This window comes from Dromaius novaehollandiae, chromosome 17 (genome assembly GCF_036370855.1).
Source record: "Dromaius novaehollandiae isolate bDroNov1 chromosome 17, bDroNov1.hap1, whole genome shotgun sequence".
Taxonomy (NCBI): domain Eukaryota; kingdom Metazoa; phylum Chordata; class Aves; order Casuariiformes; family Dromaiidae; genus Dromaius; species Dromaius novaehollandiae.
This window is the reverse complement of record NC_088114.1, coordinates 11,778,451-11,797,651: the sequence shown is the minus strand read 5'-3', so window position 1 is coordinate 11,797,651 and position 19,201 is coordinate 11,778,451. Positions and strand designations below refer to the sequence as shown.

Here is a 19,201-nt window from a genome sequence, read left to right as displayed (position 1 = left end):
AGAAATTAATCTCAACAAAGCATGAATTCCACACGTTGCTGGTCTCAACGGTGGCTTGTTGACTGAATGGTCTCATGCTTTAGTAATTGCCAATGTGCTGGTAACACTCAAAGTTAGGGGTAAAAAGTTCTAAAGCAGAGAATCAACACTACATTTGTTGCATTTGTTCTAGTGTCACCAAGAGGATCGCACTCACCTCTGTACATGGCACTGTCTCCCTCGTGAAGGAGTGGGCCACAGTGGCGGAGGGCTCCCGCCTTCCTTGTGAAATGTGTCCTCACATGCACAGCGGTGGAGTGGGAGGGACAGTAAAGAGCCCAACAATAAAGAGATTTTCAATGCTTAAAATGACCTTCTTTTTATATTGAAATGTCTGGACATTAAATGGACATGAATTTAATGGGGGAAAAGGGAAAAAAAAGTGTTACTCTTCTACTCTGATTTTATATTCCAATCTGTCAAAATGCTAGTTTTAAGCAAAACATACAATTCAAAATAATTTCAAGCATAAAAATCTTCTCTTGCTGTCAAAACTCAGAAGTGAATGAATGCTTTCCTGTTCACTCCTTATAAGAATCAATCCTAGGGTAAGGGCAGTGAAGAAGAAAAACTCAAGATTTTTCAGTAATTTAGAATAGTACAATCCTGGAACAGCGCGACAGACTGGAGAGGGCTTACCTTAATTGTCCTATTTTAGCTTCCCCAGAGCAAATTTTAGCCTGAGCTAAAGAAGGCTAACAGTTCCATGATTTAGGCCCAAATGGAGAAGGCTCTCATGCTGAAATTACCACTATTATCACTTTGTTGCTGGACTTCATCGTGCTGTATTCTGTTCCAGTTGTCGCACACTGTATCCAAAAATCTCACTACAACATTTACATAAGAAGTGAGCAGTATAGCACCAACATTGCTTGGAAAGCCATTCCTCTTGCTGGGTGAAGTCACAGGAAATGATAGCAGTTAGTCCTCTCTGATGTGGAATGCTCTCACATGAACAAGTAGATACAGGAGGTTAGGAAAAACAACAATTAGAAAGAGAGAAAAAAGATGAAAACATTACTCAGAAAGTAAGATGGGAGGAGTTTTTACAGAAACATAGAGCTAACGGAAGGCTGATGAAAAGGGGTAAAACAGAATTAGAAGTAATGCTTCTTAAAGGAGGTGCAAAGGTAGGAGAAGTAAAAAAAAAAAAAAAAAGAAAAAAAAAGAAAAGAAAAGAAAAGAAAAGAAAAGGGGACACAGCAGTAATTGGTGCCTCTCTCAGAGAAATGACCTGTCAGCTAGGTCCAGGAACTAGAAAGCCAGATACGACACATGCACTGAGCACTGGAATGAGAGCCCTGCAGAGCCTCTTGATCTTCAGACAGTTTCAGGGGAATAATTCTGGCAGCCAACCCTCCTGTCTCCCTCAACCAAGATGATGTATAGAAAGCAAGAAAGAAGAAAGAACACTATGAAACTTCACAACCCCACAAAGCCTAGGAAATCAAAAGATTAAAATAAGTGTTCCAACCACTGTAAGGCAGCCTGGGAAATTGCAGAAGCTCTTATCTGCATTGTCATTTCTATCTGTCTGCTTATGAAGTGCACAGCAACTTTGTAAGCTAGAGGATTCATTTTTTCCCTCTGTTGTCTAAGCACAGGCCTAGATTATTCCCTGTTGAACAAGCCTGCCAAGATATCTTATGACACTGTGCAACTCCATTCTTTAGCTTCATAAGGACAACAACAAACACTGTTTACACGTTGACTTGGCCTTTCCTTCTGTATCATTACTCTGCTCTCCCCTTTCCTTTCCTCCCAAGACAATCTCTCCATGGATTTGTGAGAAAGGAAAATGAGACATTTATAATGCAACTGCTAATATTGGATGTTAAATTTCAATTTCACCCTGTACTTAGAGGTTAGCCTATTCGGAAAACAGATTTCTCCCTAGTTTGCTTTTCGTTGATGACGCATTCAGGAGATTATGTGTATTTAGATGCCAAGGCTGATTACTTAAGGAAATTGTGTACCACAAGTATATCGGTAAAAACTTTAGAAAGTCACAATACAAGATTACTGATACAAAAAATACTGATACTGAACAAAATATCCAGTCTAGATCCCTGTCTGCTCATTATTAATATTATTCAGTATTAATAGGTCTTCCAAATCTGGGCACTATTTCCACTGTATCCTAATTTGTCACTTTTGACAATACCTGTACGTATGCGGTTCATTCATAACTTATCTGGGCTCCTGTGAATTTGTCTATGCATTTTATGAGCAGTTTTAGGGCCCTTCTGCTCATAAGAAAAGCGCTAAGTCACGTTTGAAAAGGGACTATGCTTTCATATCACTGAGACACTTTGATCAGTTTACTCATAAGGTAAATGTTAATTTATGTGAAATATCCTTACTGTGAAATACAGTCTCGATTATCTGCATGGAAGAGGACTAATTTAAAATATTACTGAAAATTCTTGGAGTAATTACCAGGGAGGTAGCATGACCTGATTTCAGATGGTGGCTGCGGTTAACTGAGACTTTGTCAACTATGTATTTCAAAGAAGCATGTAGTAGGGATAGAATAAGCCTTGAAATCACCCCAAGTTTGTGAGCAGATGGGGTGAGGACAGACAGTAGCAGGAGTTTTGTCAGATGTTGTTCCTGCTAAGGTTGCAAAAAAGTACAGGCTACAGCAGGAGCTCTGGCATCTTAATACGTGCGGTGTCCCACAAATAAGCACAACCATCTTTTCTGAGCACCCAACGTAAGTCTGCAATTGGGTCTAATCTTACTTCATGCACCAAAGTTAATCAGTATTGCCTTGCACAGTGATTTTGACTACTGCTAACATTGCCAGCCTGCCATGACAGAAGGAAAAGACAACATTTTCATTCAATTCCTTCCTCATGTAGACAAACTGTATAGGACCAAGTACACAACACAGTCCTAAACAAATCACATGATCTTGATACAGAGTAAGTAATGTTTGTTTTGCTTCTTCAACCCTCTTCTGGACTCTGACCTCACAGATAATCATCCTGGAACTATAAATAATTTATTTCCAATGTTCTGGTCCTGCCAGATGCTTCTTTCCTCAAATCCGAAGCACAAAAGTGATGATCCGCTAACTCTATCAGCCATGTAGAAGCTTGGAATTTTCATAATATTATGGATCACCACACATGTATACATGGCAGCGATATCTGTGTATCTAATTATGTTAATCAGTTACTTATAAGTCAGATGTAGGCTGTCCACCAATTTATTGCAACTGAATTTTTTTTTAATAACATCTAAGCTATTTTAAAGAACTGTGTCTTTCATTCACCTGTGACAAAAACAAAACAAACTTATTTTGTACTAGTGGACTTAAAACTCTCTATTTAAAACATATTACTTTATTTTTATACTGCTATTCCATGATTTTACATGTAAGTTACATAAACAGCAGTGACTAGAATTTCTTTAACCTATCCTAGTAATTAAAATATGTATTAACTATACATATGGGCCCACCTCAGAGTCAAGACAACACCTCCCTTTGTGTAGCCTTTTGAATGTGGTCTAGCGAACACAAAATGGGACAGAATCGGAACTCAGGCACTGACCCACCACGTGGCCTTGGCAAGCGGACCAGAGAGGGCCGAGTCTCCCCAAGACTTACCCCGTGCAAGATCACACACGCTGGGAGCAGTCTCTGCATTTTGACTCTGGAGATGTTCAGTGTCCCTGTGTGACTCCTGGGATGGAGGCACTGAAGAAGATGCTGAGGAGGAGGAGGATGAAGAGGAAGAGGCTGGTTTGGATTTGGAATGCAGTTCATTCAGTCTCAGGAGATTTTCAGGAGTCACAGTGTCTGGATTCACTGGGGCAGGATGCAGCGTAGCTGGTGTTACTGGGAAGAAGCTCTCTCTGTTCTCCTTTGTATGCTTTGGGGTTGTGGGTGTTTCTCCTGTGGACTACATAAAACAAAACAGGGCAGAAGGATACAGTGAGAAAATATGCACCAATGATTCTGCATGTGCTACTTGCTTCAACAAAAACTGCAGGCAGTACAACTTTCTATAGAAGGAAAACAATTTCTCTAAGGTGAACATAAAATTAATCATTATTATATATATATATAAAAAAATCTTACTCCTTTACAGATTAAAATTATTTTTCTGTTCCTTACAGGCTATTCATTAAACTAACACTTGAGCATTTATTCTTACTCACATTTACATTGCTTTATTTAGCAAAACCCTCACAACATAATTTACTTTCCTGAACTTTGTTATTAAACATGAATGGCAAACTCCTATGAACAGAAAGAAATTTCTTTCATTTAAAAATACGCTGGCAAACTCCCAACCTAACTGAAAGATCAGTAGGATCTTTAAGAGAATTTGCAAATTATTAAAAGAAATTATTCTTAGCAGGATGATGTGAGAAGAGAAGAAATGGAGAAAACAGAGAAAAATATATTTGCTTGCAAAATAAAAGACCAGCCTAATCCCCAAGTCATTAGTTCCCAATAACTGCAGATCGGAGTAAAACTGATGTCTTACTTGGAACAACATTCTGGGAGATTTGTTGCCTCTGTAGAAGGAAGAGAAGTACCAAAAGCCACACTTTTCTCCAAAGCCAGAGCTAAGAATTTAATGCAGTGCTGTTAATTGTATAGCCAGAAGGTGGAAGAGTGATATAAATTCACCAAAGGAGGGAACAAAAGCATACATAAAACAAGTATCTTCTCCATAATTTTTATCAGCAGATACAGTATTTTTGCTTGTAAGGCACAGGATGCATTCATTCATACTCCCTACAGTCTTCATTAATGAAGGCTTACTGTATTGTAAAATATGCAGCTGAACACAATCTTAAGTGCTTAATTGTGTCTCCTACCTCTAACATGAAGAAAAAATCATTTCAACCACGGTGATAGAGTATGAGTGTTTGCAATAGCAACTAGAGTTCTGCTGTCAAACGTAGAAATCAAAATGGGTCCTAATGTCCTATATGACTAAAGATCTATTACAATCCCAGAAGAATCAGCTGAACTTCACTGAGAGAGAGAATGGAGTAAATTGCAGCTGGAGAAATTCCACATTTAAAATTCAGAGGTGGAAAGCATACAAGGACTTTTTTTCTCATTATAATTAGTGGAATGTAATTTTAAAGTTCCTGTATTTCATTAATCAATCTCAAATACAAAAAGCATATGATTAAAATCTGCAAGGTTTTGTGCGCATGCAAAAAATAAAACAAAGCAGCCATATGCATAATAATTGCCACATTGGATCAAATAATGTCTCTTCTGCCTCTGAAAACGGCAAATTTCTGATGCTTAAAGCATCGGTTCCAAAACTAAAGGTCTCAAGGCTTCCAAACGAGATCCCAAGCCTGAGGGAAATTAAACTGCAGAAGAAAGCCTTAAGCCAGAAATGAGATCACCAGAGGAAATGTCTTCAGCTGCGATTTAGAGGGAAAACTTTTCACACCCATGCACTTCATTAACTCACATAATACATTATGCAGAACCTGAAATTTCTGTGCTTGTACTGTAACCATGTTTTTTTCCAGCAGAAATACATGAAGGTACTACTAGTTAGTTACTCTTTGTTAAAAATAATAATAAAATATATCCATCAAACTGCACATCTATAAAAGTGCACCAGAGACAGAAAGAGGATAGCTGGAAAGCAAATCGGCAAGGCGGGGGGAGGAGGGTGTGTGATTCAGAAGACAAGAATGATTAGTGAGAGAAGGAGCACATGGAGGGAACCATAGCATCACGGAGTAATTCCTGCTGGAAGGGACCTCTGCAGGTCTCTAGTCCAACTTCCATGCTCAAAGCAGAGCTTCAAAGCTAGATCAAGTTACTCAGGGCCCATGTCCAGTCCCGTTCCAAGCAACTCCATGGATGGAGGTTCCACAGCCTCTCTGGGCCCCTGTTCCAGCACTTTACCACCTCCACAGTGAACATTTTTTTCCTCCTATCCCATCCAAATTTCTTTTGCTGCAACTTGTAACTGGTGCCTCTCCTCCTTTCACTGTGCAGCTCTGAGATAGTCTGGTTCCCTCCTCTCTACTGAAGACAGCAATTCAATCCCCTGCTCTTCCTCAGCCTCCTCTTCTCCAGGATGAAGCAACCCAGCTCTCTGACTCCAGTGCCGTAACGGCACACCACTGTTCCACACAACTTTTTGCTCACCAGGACCCCCAACTCCTTTCTGGCAGAGCTGCTCCCCAGCCAGTCCTGTTGCACAGAGGTTATTCTGTCCCAGGTGCGGGACTTTGAATTTGGCTTTACTTCATGTCATGTGGTTCCTATCAATCCAATCCTCCAGCTTACTCTATTTCCTCTAAATGGCAGCCCTGCTCTCCACCATACTGACCATGCCCTCCAAGTTGGTGTCACTCATGAACTTGCTATGGGTTCACTCCCTCCCATCATCCAGGGTGTCAGAGAAGATGATGCTGCAGTATTAATCCCTGAGGAACGCCACGTGTAACTTGCTGCTACTTAGATTTCCAGTGGTCAGCCACCACACTTTGAGCTTAATGGTCAAGTCATTTTTTCAGCCACTTTGTAGCTCATCCATCTAGTCAATACCTCCACAATTTGGCTACAAAGATGCTATGGGAGACTGTGTTAAAAGCCTCACTAAAATCAAGGTAAACAACTCTTTGCCTTGTCCACAAAGCCAATTATTTTATCTTAGAAGGTAATCAGGTTGTTCAAGCATAGTTTGTCCTTGATATATCCATGCCTGCTGCTCCCAAACACCTGTTTGTTTTTCGTGTATCTGGAAATAGTTTCCAGGAGGTCTTCCTCCATAATCTTCCAAGCCTCCTCAAAGCACAAAAACAGACCATTCAGATGTGCAAGAAAATGAGTAGGCATGGCAGGAGGCCATCGACTATCACATCTCTGACCAGTTCTTCTTTATTTGCAAGTAGCAGCTGCAGCACAGAACCTCCCCTAGTCAGCACATCCAGCACGTACATCAAAAACTGTCCCTGACGCCTTCCTGAACTCTTCTGGATTGCTTTTGCCGTGCTATGTTGCTTTTGCAGCAGATACTGGGTTGTCCCTAAGTTTCACCTCTCTGAACAAGCAAACAAAGGAATGATTCAGAAACAACAAAAAGAAAAGAAAGGACCTCTTAGCAAAAAGCGGCCCATTCATACATCCAGATGCCCACATCAAATTTAATTAGACAATGGTCAGCAGTGACAAATGTTGAAAACAGGAAGGCCTTGTTACAAGTTATAGATGACTTTGTACGCAGGGAGAAAAAGAGAAAAGAGTTCATTGAAATAATCCTTACTGGTATACACAGATAGAACCAAATTCATATTTAATTGCTCATAGGAGTGCTGTATCTGGGATAAAAAAATCAATTTTTATTTTTAATTGGTTCCTTCAGGTGAAGCTGTGATTTGGGCAAGACTTTTTTTGAGAAAAACCCGCCTGCCTCATAAAGAGGATAAGGGCTACCTTAGTAGTTTAGGTAAAAGCGTAACATTTTTAATTGCACAAAAGAATAATCTGAAACTAATCTAAACTAATCCAATGTTTCTGTTCAGTAAAACTATGACTGAAATTCCTCATGTGCAATGGAAAAAAAGAGTGACAATCAAAGAAGATTTTCATATTTATTATGGCTTTAAAGAGAGCCTTCCAAATGTGACCTGGTAAAGAGCTGTCTAAGGATTCAGGAAAAAGACAGATCCAACCCAATGGAATATACAGACCCTGCGAGGAAGAAAAAAAAACTCTCAATGACTTTCTGTTCTGGAAAGAGTGGGTGGGGGTAGAAAAAAAGGAAGAGAAAATTATCTTCAAATAAGAGTCAAAGCATAAAGACCTATGGCTAGTGCATATTCTGCCATGTCACAGCCCTAGCAAAAGGGATTTAAACCCAGTTGGTACGTTTTACTGGACTCAGAAACCGGAGAAAATCCCGAAGTTATAAAGGAAAAGCTAAGAGGAGCACCAATGTGAAGCACACATTCCTTCTGTAAAAGCGATTTGGTTCTTAATGTAAAGGCAAGAATTCCAGCAGCTCTGGACCAGTAGGCGATGCTACCCATAAAGCCCAGGTTAGAGCAATTTCATTAACTGTAATGCTCATCAAGACTTATGGGGCCACATTATCATCATCATTCAGGTGACTGCTTCCAGGAGAACACCAAACTCTCTAACGCCTCATTTGAGAAATAAACCCAGAAAAACTCATTAGGGAAATTCCTGGATTTGCCAGAACCACTTTACGTCCATCTATTTCTACTGCTGTATCAGCACTAAGGCACTATAAAGGCTTGATTTTTTCCCCCAAACATTTAATAGGAAACTGAGAAGCAGTGACAATCCTTCACCAGTGTTTTATGTGGTTTCTCATGAGGAGATTTTTTTTAATTTTTACTTTGTTGTGGCACTGAGTCAAAACTCCAAAGATCTGCCTTCCCCCCATCCAACCCACCTCACCATGTAAAACCTCTCAATTATCACCACTGCATCTGAAATACAGTAGCTTTACTACAAAGTGGCTTCAGCCACTGAGAAGATAGGACTCTTCTTACATTGATGGCGATGCCACTCACAGAACAAGTGCGTACAACTAAAACAGGATGAAAACTCATTAATTTGTCGTTCCCCTCATATCTTTTGGTTGAAGCTACGTGTTCATCCAGTAGAGATGGACTTTCTTCCAGATTGCTAAAAACAAGATGAGCTACTGAAGAGAGGCATATATAGTACTATTTTCATCTCAACTACTATACTTCCAGAGCGTAGGGAATAAACATTCAAGACTTATTGATACCTGAATCACATGTAAAATAGCTGGTGAGAAAACAGTCCGTTACTTTCATAAATATCCAGTATCTCATTTGTTATTCTTGAAAATACCTAGAAAAAAAATCTGTGCTATGGACTTTATATAAAGCCAAAATGTAAATGAATAATCAGCATGCATACTTATGTAGATTGTGATATTTCTAATACATATATAGGGGTCCAAAGCAGTCTCCTTATTTGCTTGAACCTTGACTATTTCAGCATACTCCTCCTCTCGAAGGGATCACTCAGCTTCACAGCTGCTATAGACAAACCCTTCTCATATTGAAAACTGATGTAAAAAAGTAAAGAAAATGCTGGAAAGTAGGCCCTGGGATAGCCTTCCATTAAAAAAAGGAGTAGTAAAAATGCAAGAAATTTCTTACAGAGGTTAGTGGGAAAAATAGCTCCCTATAGGCACTTCAGTAAAGAGACAACAACAGCAAAAAGAATTTAGCATTAAGATAAAACATAAGAAAATTTTACTCTACAGACTATATCTGTGAAGTCATAAACCAGATGACTAGACCAAGACTTTCTTTTTGCCTTATTTATTGTTATTTTCAAATGCCTTTAAAACATTTTGAAAAACAAAGAAACCCTACAGGAACCTGCCTGATGCTGCTTCTGGACGAGTTCGCTGCCCTGCAGCTGCAGGAAAAAGTAACCATCAAATGTTCCATAAAACGGAAAGCGAGAGTCTTCCCAGAAGAAGTTTCCTAATGAAAGAGACTGGCGATGTAACTGTTGCATAAATATTTTTTTTATTAGTCTTATGTCTGAATTTGGTATCCTGATGGGACCGAAGTCAGAATCTTCCTTAACAAAAAAGCACATCCTTTTACAAAGCCAGCCAGAGCGCATCCCCACCACGCCGGGAAGCTGTCACAAGCGCTGGCTGAGTGATACATCAGCCATATTCCACTGTATTACCACTCCAACTTCTCTTCGATATTGTGTTTTTTAATTACACCATGTCTATTCGTATTTTCTTTCTCAATCCCTCAGTAGCAATATTTGAAATAAGTCTCCTTGGGAAGCCCTCTTCAAGGTGCATTAGAACCAGCAGCAATATCCATAATCCACATCCTGATGAACCTATTTCCTGAGACTACAATTTTATATACAGAAAATAACGAACCTTTATAAACCTCTAACCGAGCTGCATTCCAACCTAACAAAACCTTCTGTTTAAACAAGTGCATCCAAGGACCTCGCGTCCTGTTCGGGGCAGGCGGCCGCCCCGTCTTCCAGTAACGCTTTCATACACAGCGTTATCGCACCGAGGGAGATAAGATAGTCGGATGAAAAACACCGACAGAAAAACTAAAAGATAAAAAGTGACTTTTCTTTCCTGCATGTTCATTTAATGATTGCTTTCCGCAGCAGACAGAAGGAGTGGGGCTGTTAATTATATCAAGAATACACCTCCAGGATAGAGTGAGTGGGGGATGCCATGGCAACTGGCAACCGCAACAGCGAACAGAACGGTCACCCTTTGGCAGCAGCGAGACCATAAAGGAGCTCGTCCTTTTGTCCCCCCTGTCCCCACCTGCTCCTTCCCCCTCTTTCTTGTCATCTTTGCTGCATTAATAAAGCGTACAGACAACTCGGGAAAAACAACTTTCTCTGCAAGCATTCGCTGACGTCTTGATGTGCAGGAAGAAAAGATGAAAATTAGCAGCATGTGGGTGGAACAAAGAGGGGGGGAAAAACATATGAGGTAGAACTAGAGATGATTATTTTCTAATTATTTAATATATTACTTATCTCCTCCCATCCGCAGCCAAGCGCTTTCACAAAAGGCTTTTACCTCTTTCCCGAGCAGAACAGCATTTTTTTTAAATGAGAATTTGAGAAGAAAATGCTCCAGACATTCAAGGCAGCTCATACAAGCCACTCGCCTGCAAGGCTCTGCAACTGCGACGCTGCCTGCGTCGCAGCGGAGAGGGGAAGAAGCGCCCTCGAGCCTCACTCACGGAAGACAATTGCTTCCTGCCCCAAATAAATGTCACTCTCACGGCAAAACCTCACGCAGGCCACGCTATCGACACACTGATGCTCAGCAGTCAGCCTGAGCACTCTGCTCTTGAGGTGGCGTGCGGGTCCCGGCGAGGACTTTATAGAGCAAGCCTATTGCCTATGTTCCCCCAAAACTCTTCACTGCTAGGCTACAGTTTAAGATTACCCATTTCTAGCATCTGGGAAAGTCAAACACTAGCGAAAGACCAAGACCAGAGCTCAGTTCTCTCTTTTGGAATGCAGCTGGACCACAGAGCAGGGCAGTGAGAGCAGCCACGAAGCACTGTCTCTCTCCAGCAGATACCGCTTTTATCGGCAGCACAATCTCCGCTCCATCATGGAGCGCGCTGGCAGCCTGCCGGGAGCCTGAAAGACAGGATTGATTTGCATAACCTGACTGTGCCTTTGCATTTAGAACAGAATTTACTTGTTTTGATTTTAGTGGCAGCTTCTCCATGAAGCATCATGTTTGACTGGATCTGACATTGAAAGTTGCTGAAAAGTTTTGACTGCGGGTTTAACGGGAGAAAGCAATGAGAGCACTCAGAGCTTGGCCCCAGCGAGAGGGAGAAGGTGGTCATGGATTTGTTACTTTGGAAGAGGTGAGTGAAACTAAGGGCGAAAGGGAGGATTTTATCAGTCCGGATGGTGCAGGGAGAGCTGGAGGTTTGGCAGCTGCAGCAGGAAAGGGTGGCTGAAAATGTCTTTTCTCTCTCTCTCTCTCTCTCTCTCTCTCTCTCACTCTTCAGGGATGGAGTTGGTCCCAGAGCAAGGATTTTTTGGCTGAGGCAGCAATGAGTCTTAAATAACTCAGCACTGTTGAAACAGTCCTTCTCATGACATTTAGATGATATACTACATTGGGGGGAGCCAACAGAAATTTTCAGCTGCTACAACACTATCCATTACTATGACTTTCTAGATAGGGTTCCACGGTCTCAGGGGTCACAACACGAGGCTGCAGAGACGTAGTGGCATTTTGGAACTTCGCCTCTGAACACTCCCGTATTTTTAGAGATGTTGAATCTAGCCTTATGCGCAGTGTAGATGATTGCAACATTTTAAGCTATTTGTTTTATATAAATTCAGTTCTCAGAACTGGTGATGCACAGCATACCCTAACATATGATCATGGAAGTCTTACCCGTCCTCTTTAGACTACCTGTCATGACATTTTCAACACTGAGGAAAGCTGTAAATTTAGTATTAAGGCACACAGTATTAATTTCACAATAATAAAAATACCTTTTCTAATTTCAAGTCAAGAAATAAAGGTGACGTATTCTTAGACCTAAGTATCTCCACATCCACTAATGGAGTGGTCTGTGCACTGTGAAGCTTCATCCTAGCTTGCACTGCATTAACTTTCCCATGTAGACATGTCCTTAACAGCATTACAAATGAAGAATTTAATATGACCAGTTTCAGGCAGTCAATGGAAAGGCTTATTAGAAATTCCCTAATTATCTAGAAGGCTTACAACTACTTTTCTACTAGCACGTCCCCTCCTTGGTCCTTAGAACCACACACGTAAGCTTAATGCTTTGTCAGGGTCAGACTAGTCTGCTTCCTAATTTCTCATTCTCCTTCAACAAGGCCTCTTCAGTATTCACTTTCCAGGCACCATTAATTTTGTATTAAAATGGTAGTTGGCAAGACTAAAAATACATCTTATAACTCAGAGAAATAGCATACTGCTTTCAGGATCTCCGCAAATCTCTTTGATGAAGTTCTCAGATTGAGAAAACTAAACACCAGAACAAGCGCCCTTCGAACTGCTGCCTGACCAGGGACTGAATTAATCTCCAGTGCAACTCCAGTAACCTCAGCTATTAACAGCAGGGTGACCAATATCAGCTCCACTGGTAGCAGACTTACAAACAACCAGTTGAAGCAGAGGGAGAAATTTTTGCTATAGAACATTGTATGGCATACTACAATTTTCTGTTGACATCATAAGATAGGACAGTATTCCAAAAAATCCTCTTCATCTATTATTTTAACAACAATCAAGGCTTATTTACTTATTTTATTATTTTCAGATAGGAAAAAAGCTGAAAGATGGGAAGTATTTTCCAACCAGATGCAGAGATATTTTTCCACCATGCTCCAATTTTTCTTGGATTTTTTGCCTCTAAAAAATATCTGGGTCAAGCAGTGGAAACAGTTATCCTCAGAAGAGAATTTAGCTTTTAAAGAGTTTCTCACATTCTGAAGAAAACCAGGAGCCATTAGAGAGAAGTTTTCTATACACGATTATTTCTTACTGCTTTGTTACAGTGAAATTCAAATTTCTGTTTTCATCTTCTTTCTCTTACAGCCCATCTTACTTCCACTGAATGTTGCTACTCTATAAGTGATAGAGAGAATCAGTGAGAGCCTCACATGATCGGTGGACAAGTTCATAAAATACAACTTGAAAATAAAGGGACTGTGTTTATTAATCAGAAACCACCAACTTTCTTTTTATTTTTCTCCTCTTCTTTACTGGACTGTGAGATAAGAGCCCTTTGCTAGAAAATCCCTTAAAGTTGACTAAATATTTTAAAGAACTAGAGAGTTTTTTGAAGAAGTTTATATTTTTAGTTTTGATTTTTTTCTCCACATTCATAATTAACTTAGAAACTACAAACTTTACTCTTACTCTCTTAAAAAAATTTCTGTGCTTTTGCACACACATCCTTTATAACGCTGAAGTCGACCTGACCATAGCAAACAGTAAAATAAATACTGAGAAAAGATGATCACTAAATAACCAGAGGATAACAGAACTGCAAACAGCAATTAGAAACAGTTTACAAGAACAAACCATGCTCAACTGACGACGTATATCTACTGTCTCACAAAATTAGAAGATGTAGAGAATGTGTAATATACTGCAATTTCAGCACATTTGATAGAGGCATATCTCAAATCTTGCTCATGTTAAGAATTTAAATGGAAAAGGAAAAAAGAAGAAGCATGATTTTGAGCCATACCAGCTCTCCAGTGCAGCGTGCTGCACAGCCACGCAAGCCTCGGTGCCAGCACAGGGGAACGCATACCATGGCATGGAAAGCAGCATCACTTCTTCTAGCAGCAGTTCTGGTTTAAAAGTGCCGATTTAACTGTGCCTATATTCTTATACTATGATTCACCGTCATGTCTCCCAGAGGTATTAAACACCACCAAAAAAAAATCCAGAAAATCCCACCACCACTGCTCACAAGTTCAACCAAAACTACTTATTTTCTTCCCTCGCTTAAAACCAGCCTAACAGACGAGAGAAGAAGAAACATATTTCAGCAAGTGGATGAAACCCAACTGCCTAGATTAAAAAGATGAAATTCTGGCCACCCATTAGTAATCTAAAAAACTTTTGGAACTGCAAAATACAATTGTCTCAGTAATTGTTGAAGGTCTGTACAATATGCAAGGTAAAACAAAAATGTGGAATAGAGCATTTGATTTTTTCTCTATTCAAAACATCCAAAGGCCATTTGCTTTTTATCTGCCTTTTTTTAAATAAAATCACCACATTCATTTTATTCTTTTCTCGCATTTTAGTACAAATTTAAACAGTACTTCGAGCTCAGATTTTTCTTTGTCATTATGGTTTAACAGTAAATATTTACTATACTAATACTAAACCTAGCCTAATATAAATATAGCAGAAACTATTCCTAAAGTTAAAAGCCACCCCTACTATATGGTAGCATATATGGACTAATTTATATTGTACTCTACTCCTAACTGCTTTTGCAAGCTCTCTGTAAGTAGCTTGTTTGAATGACCTTTTCAGGCCTTCATCTGCTTCTGCATTAGACATCAAAAATCCAAAGTCCCCATTATCAGGGTTCAGTAAATCAAAATGACATTTGCTAAGGGAAAATATCTTCGGTTACTCTGAGAAGAAAGACTTGGACCCAAATAAGTTTGATATGACGGAGAGTCTATGTTGTTTAACTGAAAAGGATCCTCACCGTAGTGGAACTTGAATGCTGTAGCATTTCAAAGTCTGTACTGAGTACACATAGGTTTATCTTTTCATTAAAGGCATTACTAAACACAAACACAGTTAAGCATCTTGTAAAGACGTTAAGCAAAACCTGAACCATGAATAGCACCTGCAAGTACAAAGGACCCCTTTTTTGAAACGGAATTTTCCATCCTCTGACATGAATAGGGGATGTCACCACCCTGTTCGAGATTTCCTAGCAGTACATCTAAATTATTTTCTTTTTTGATGCGGTATCATATTTCAATAGAGAACACTTCCATTTCAACAGTTCTCCAGGAGCACAGGAACTGAACGCAGCAAGATTTTGTACCACCATCTTTGCCTGCCTTGTTCAAAGAGCGGAGCCAGCCTTTCTAAGGTACTTCTCAATGTATTTAACCAACTTAGCAGAAGAAGACCTAAAACGTGTTAACCCTGCATTGGTCATGAGGATCATAGAGGACTTCTGAAATTAAAATGGAAGCGTCATAATATTGCCAACTATTAAAAAGATTAGATCTCACTGCAAAAGTGCAATAAACCACTTTGTCAAATTCTGTTTACTGGTTATTGTATCATTTCCTGCTTGTGTCTGAAGAGGCATATAAAACGATTTGAACAGAGTTGTTAAATATTTAGGTTTCAAACTTTCTCAACTGGTCTGGAAGAAAGTTGAAAAGCGATAATTCAAATAACACCCCTAATTTTAGTAACAAGTGAAAACCTTCATAAAGAAGCCATATGCTGCCTGGCTATTGGAACTGTAAAATACAACAACCAGCACAGAAAGACATATATCAGGATTGTTTCTGTGTTCTTTTTTTTTTTTAATCTGTCAATTCCTTGGGATAAGTAACTGAAGAACTACAGGCGCTGTAAACCTATTCAAACTATCTAATAGCAAAGCACTTCTCCTCTGGGCTGCAGCAGCTTTATACATGACATCATTTGATTACAGAAGGCAAATACTTGCCAATTTTAAATAAAACAGGATTCTGTCTGTTGAAAACAGACAGATGTCTACAAGAGCAGCTATTTCTGTGGCTCCATACTAATTCATAGTGTTGCACTAGCAACAGTAAGTCAGCTTCACACTACTTACAAGATCATGCTTGAAGGAGATGAAAATCAGGCTGCAGTGTATGATAATCTCTGTAGTTGGGACTGCTTCCTAAAAGGGAATGCTTACAAGCTTTAAAGAAACGCATCACATTAAGAGATATATTTTACTGCAAGTGACTTAACAAGAAAGCTCACTGTTTCCAGTGAAGTTAAGTACTAACTCACCTATAATAACTACTTTCAAGGTTAATCTGTGTGCAAGGTTTTCCCCATTCTAACACTTTGTTACGTGCCTGTGTCATTGTTGACTTTGCTTGAAGAGCTGCCATAGCAATCACATACCCACAATCCTCAAGGAGGCCCAGAAAGGAACTTGGCTGATATATACAAGTCAAGCAGTTTTTGAAAAGGTGAACATATCCAAAATCAAATAGGATTATTACTTTTTAAAGAAATGTATTAGCAAATTCCTTTTATTATCAAGTCATAAATCACAGTCTGATGACTCTTATTTTTTCCCCAAGATAAACTAAGAAAGTCTTAACATTCTGAGGCAAGATTTATTTATAAAATAAATCATCTCTTAAATATGAGACTATGCATAAAGAAAGATTTCCACTAGAATACCTCTTCTGACATTTTTATTCATTTGCTTAGTTCAATGAGAGAGCATTACTGTCTTCCTGAGGGGCAAAAATCAGAGAAGTAACTTCTGTGAAATGCTAATGAACCACAATTCCCTTTACTCCTCCATCCTGTCCTGTTACTGTGCTAGGACATGCACTGTCTAAATGTACGTTTTGACTAGATGCACTGTCAGATAGCTTTTAGCTCGATATTAACGACTGAGAATCCTTTACAGACACTCAAGCCCCAGACTTTCCACTTGCAGTACAGCCAGCCACAAAAGGGTTAGGTGTGCCCTTCTCTCTGTTTTTCTCAACCTCAAACACAGAAATTCCTTTGGAAGGGAAGCAGGAGGGCATTTGTAAGTGTACAAATAAACAGTGCATGTAAGAATATAATTAAAGATAAGTAAATGTCTTTCTCCTTCAAGTGCTCGTCCTTATGGAGTCACTCACAACGCAGTAAAAAACACGGTTCTCTACAAACTTCTGCTTGTTTGGAAAGAAGAATGTTTTGCAGCCATCAGTTGATTAAATGTTCCCAAAACACGTACCAAGGCATCTCAGCAATAGCGTATCATTAGGTTAAAAGTATGACCGCAGTGCTGAGTGGCAGATCTGCAGCTCTTGAGAAGAGATACCTCCCAGAAAAATCACTGCTAGAAGAAAGTGCTCTGCCTGTTACACGCAGTTTCTCAACAATTTCCTAACTGTTACATGGGAACCTCTTACCTATTCATACCGTTTCTGCATTGAAATCACTAACTCCTGATCTCTTTCAGCTCTACATTCAAACAAGTGAAATGTAAATCTGCCTCAGTTCAAAGATGCATAAGCAGCAGCGGTATTGAAGGCATGTGTCTTTGGGAAAAACACGAGGCAGCAGGTCTTCTGACAAATAAAACTTATACACCATTTCAGTAAGGCATTTAGTGCGAAGGTAACCACTTAACCACAAATAACAGAGCATGCCATGAGGGCTTGAACCTCATCTACCCTGCTGGGCAAGGCACCAGTAAAACAATATCCAACAAAAGGAGAGGAGAAGAACAAGTACCCATAGATTCAAAGGAATGGCCCATGAAAAGAAAAGGCTCAAACTCCAGTAAAAGGTACGTATCTTAAATGGAAACAAAAAAATCTCACCGAACCCTTCTGAACCTTCCACAGAAGAAAGAAACATCTGTTTTTCCTAAAGGTGCAGGGTAGACAGTGCTAGACCTCGTTACATGAGTGGACCTATAGCCTCAATCTTCTTCAGCTCTACCAGGCAGAAAAAACTAAAAGAACCACCTATTCACTGCATATAAGGACGAAGGCTCATCTTGCAGTCCCTCTTCCTATCAATCAGTACCTCTAACTGCAGAGACGCAAGTATGCTTTAATTCTGAGAACCATCTGTCATGTACGCTATCACACTGACAGAAGGACCAGACAACATACATCATCCGAGGTCAGGTTAAAGAGAATTAAAAAGAACAGAAGCAGTATTCTGGTGACAGATATCAGATTTGCCTCAGAAATTATTTCAAAGAATTATCTGAAAGTTTAAGAAATATATTTGTTTTGCAGAAAAACAGGTGAATTGGGTCTTCAAACCCATTTTATGTTAGAACAATATTTAGCTTGCTAACATCAGAGATGTACTTCCTCAAAACGTAATGTTTTTGCACAGCACAGAAGGATGCATCTTGCAGAAGAAAAGCCTCAATGGAATTTGAAGGATGAGGAGATATTCTGAAAGACTTTTACTGTCTCTCCATTCTACATATAAGTGCCTAGGCAAGGGGAAAGATCAAAGTGGTGGAAAAGCAGACAATTCTCCCTCTCCCCCCAACCGTAATACTTTCTGTCTGGTAGCTGGCATGCTGGGATGCAGTGTGTGGGTATTTCTAGGCTAGTCACAGCATGTACTTTGTGCGCTTCTACTGGGCAAGACACACGATGGAAAGACGAAGTTACAGAGAAGAGAGTCTTGAGGGACAGAAGACAGAAATCTGCAGTAAACCAGAATAAATTATTTCTGCAGCTCATAAAACAAGCTTGTTCAAGATATTTCTGAAAGGGCTATACTTTAAATCAGTATTGAAAATGATTCAACATACTCGTATAGCCCTCTGCGTTTCTTGGGGAGAAAATCTTAGGGATGCTTCCTGTTTTACAAACTTAAGAACGATACAGACTACCACTTGTGAAACACCCAAAGCAACAAAAAGGTTCTAATTTGGACACTGAAAGATTTTTCAAGTATTTTAGAAAAATGCTATTTTAATTACTTTTTGAGAACTGGCAATCTGTAGCACAGACTAAGTTTTCATAGCATAAAACATACACAAAGCAATGAGCAGTATTAAAACGGACTATTAACTGGCAGCATAGATTTTTCTTTCAAAATGTGTTTTATTTTCTATTTGGACTCTGCTGAGTAACCGGTTCCTTGTGTGCTGCTGGCAGAAATTATGGAAATTATGGTTGTTGCTGCAAGAAGCTAGCAAATGCTTTGGGGCTTTCATCCCATGGTTTGCTGGCAAAATGAATCACCACTAAACATGCCACTGATCCACTCGAGATTTCTTCTTGGCTTTATCTCCCACTAAGGACAGGTAAATAACCATGTCTTTCAAGTTCTATAGTTGTTTTCAGCAGAAACTGTGACACTACAAGCTAAATGCAAAGTGAGTAATATAACTGAGT

General features: G+C 39.6%; 1 protein-coding gene across 5 annotated transcripts in view; it reads right to left on the bottom strand.

The window, feature by feature from the left end:
• Positions 1-19,201, bottom strand: part of CABIN1 (calcineurin binding protein 1) — a 129,410-nt gene that overhangs the window by 12,724 nt on the left and 97,485 nt on the right. For all 5 annotated transcript variants that reach the window (XM_064522186.1, XM_064522185.1, XM_064522189.1 and 2 more), the window contains one exon: positions 3,656-3,950. In XM_064522186.1, the coding sequence (XP_064378256.1) occupies positions 3,656-3,950 (295 nt within the window). The remainder of the gene's footprint in view (positions 1-3,655; positions 3,951-19,201) is intronic.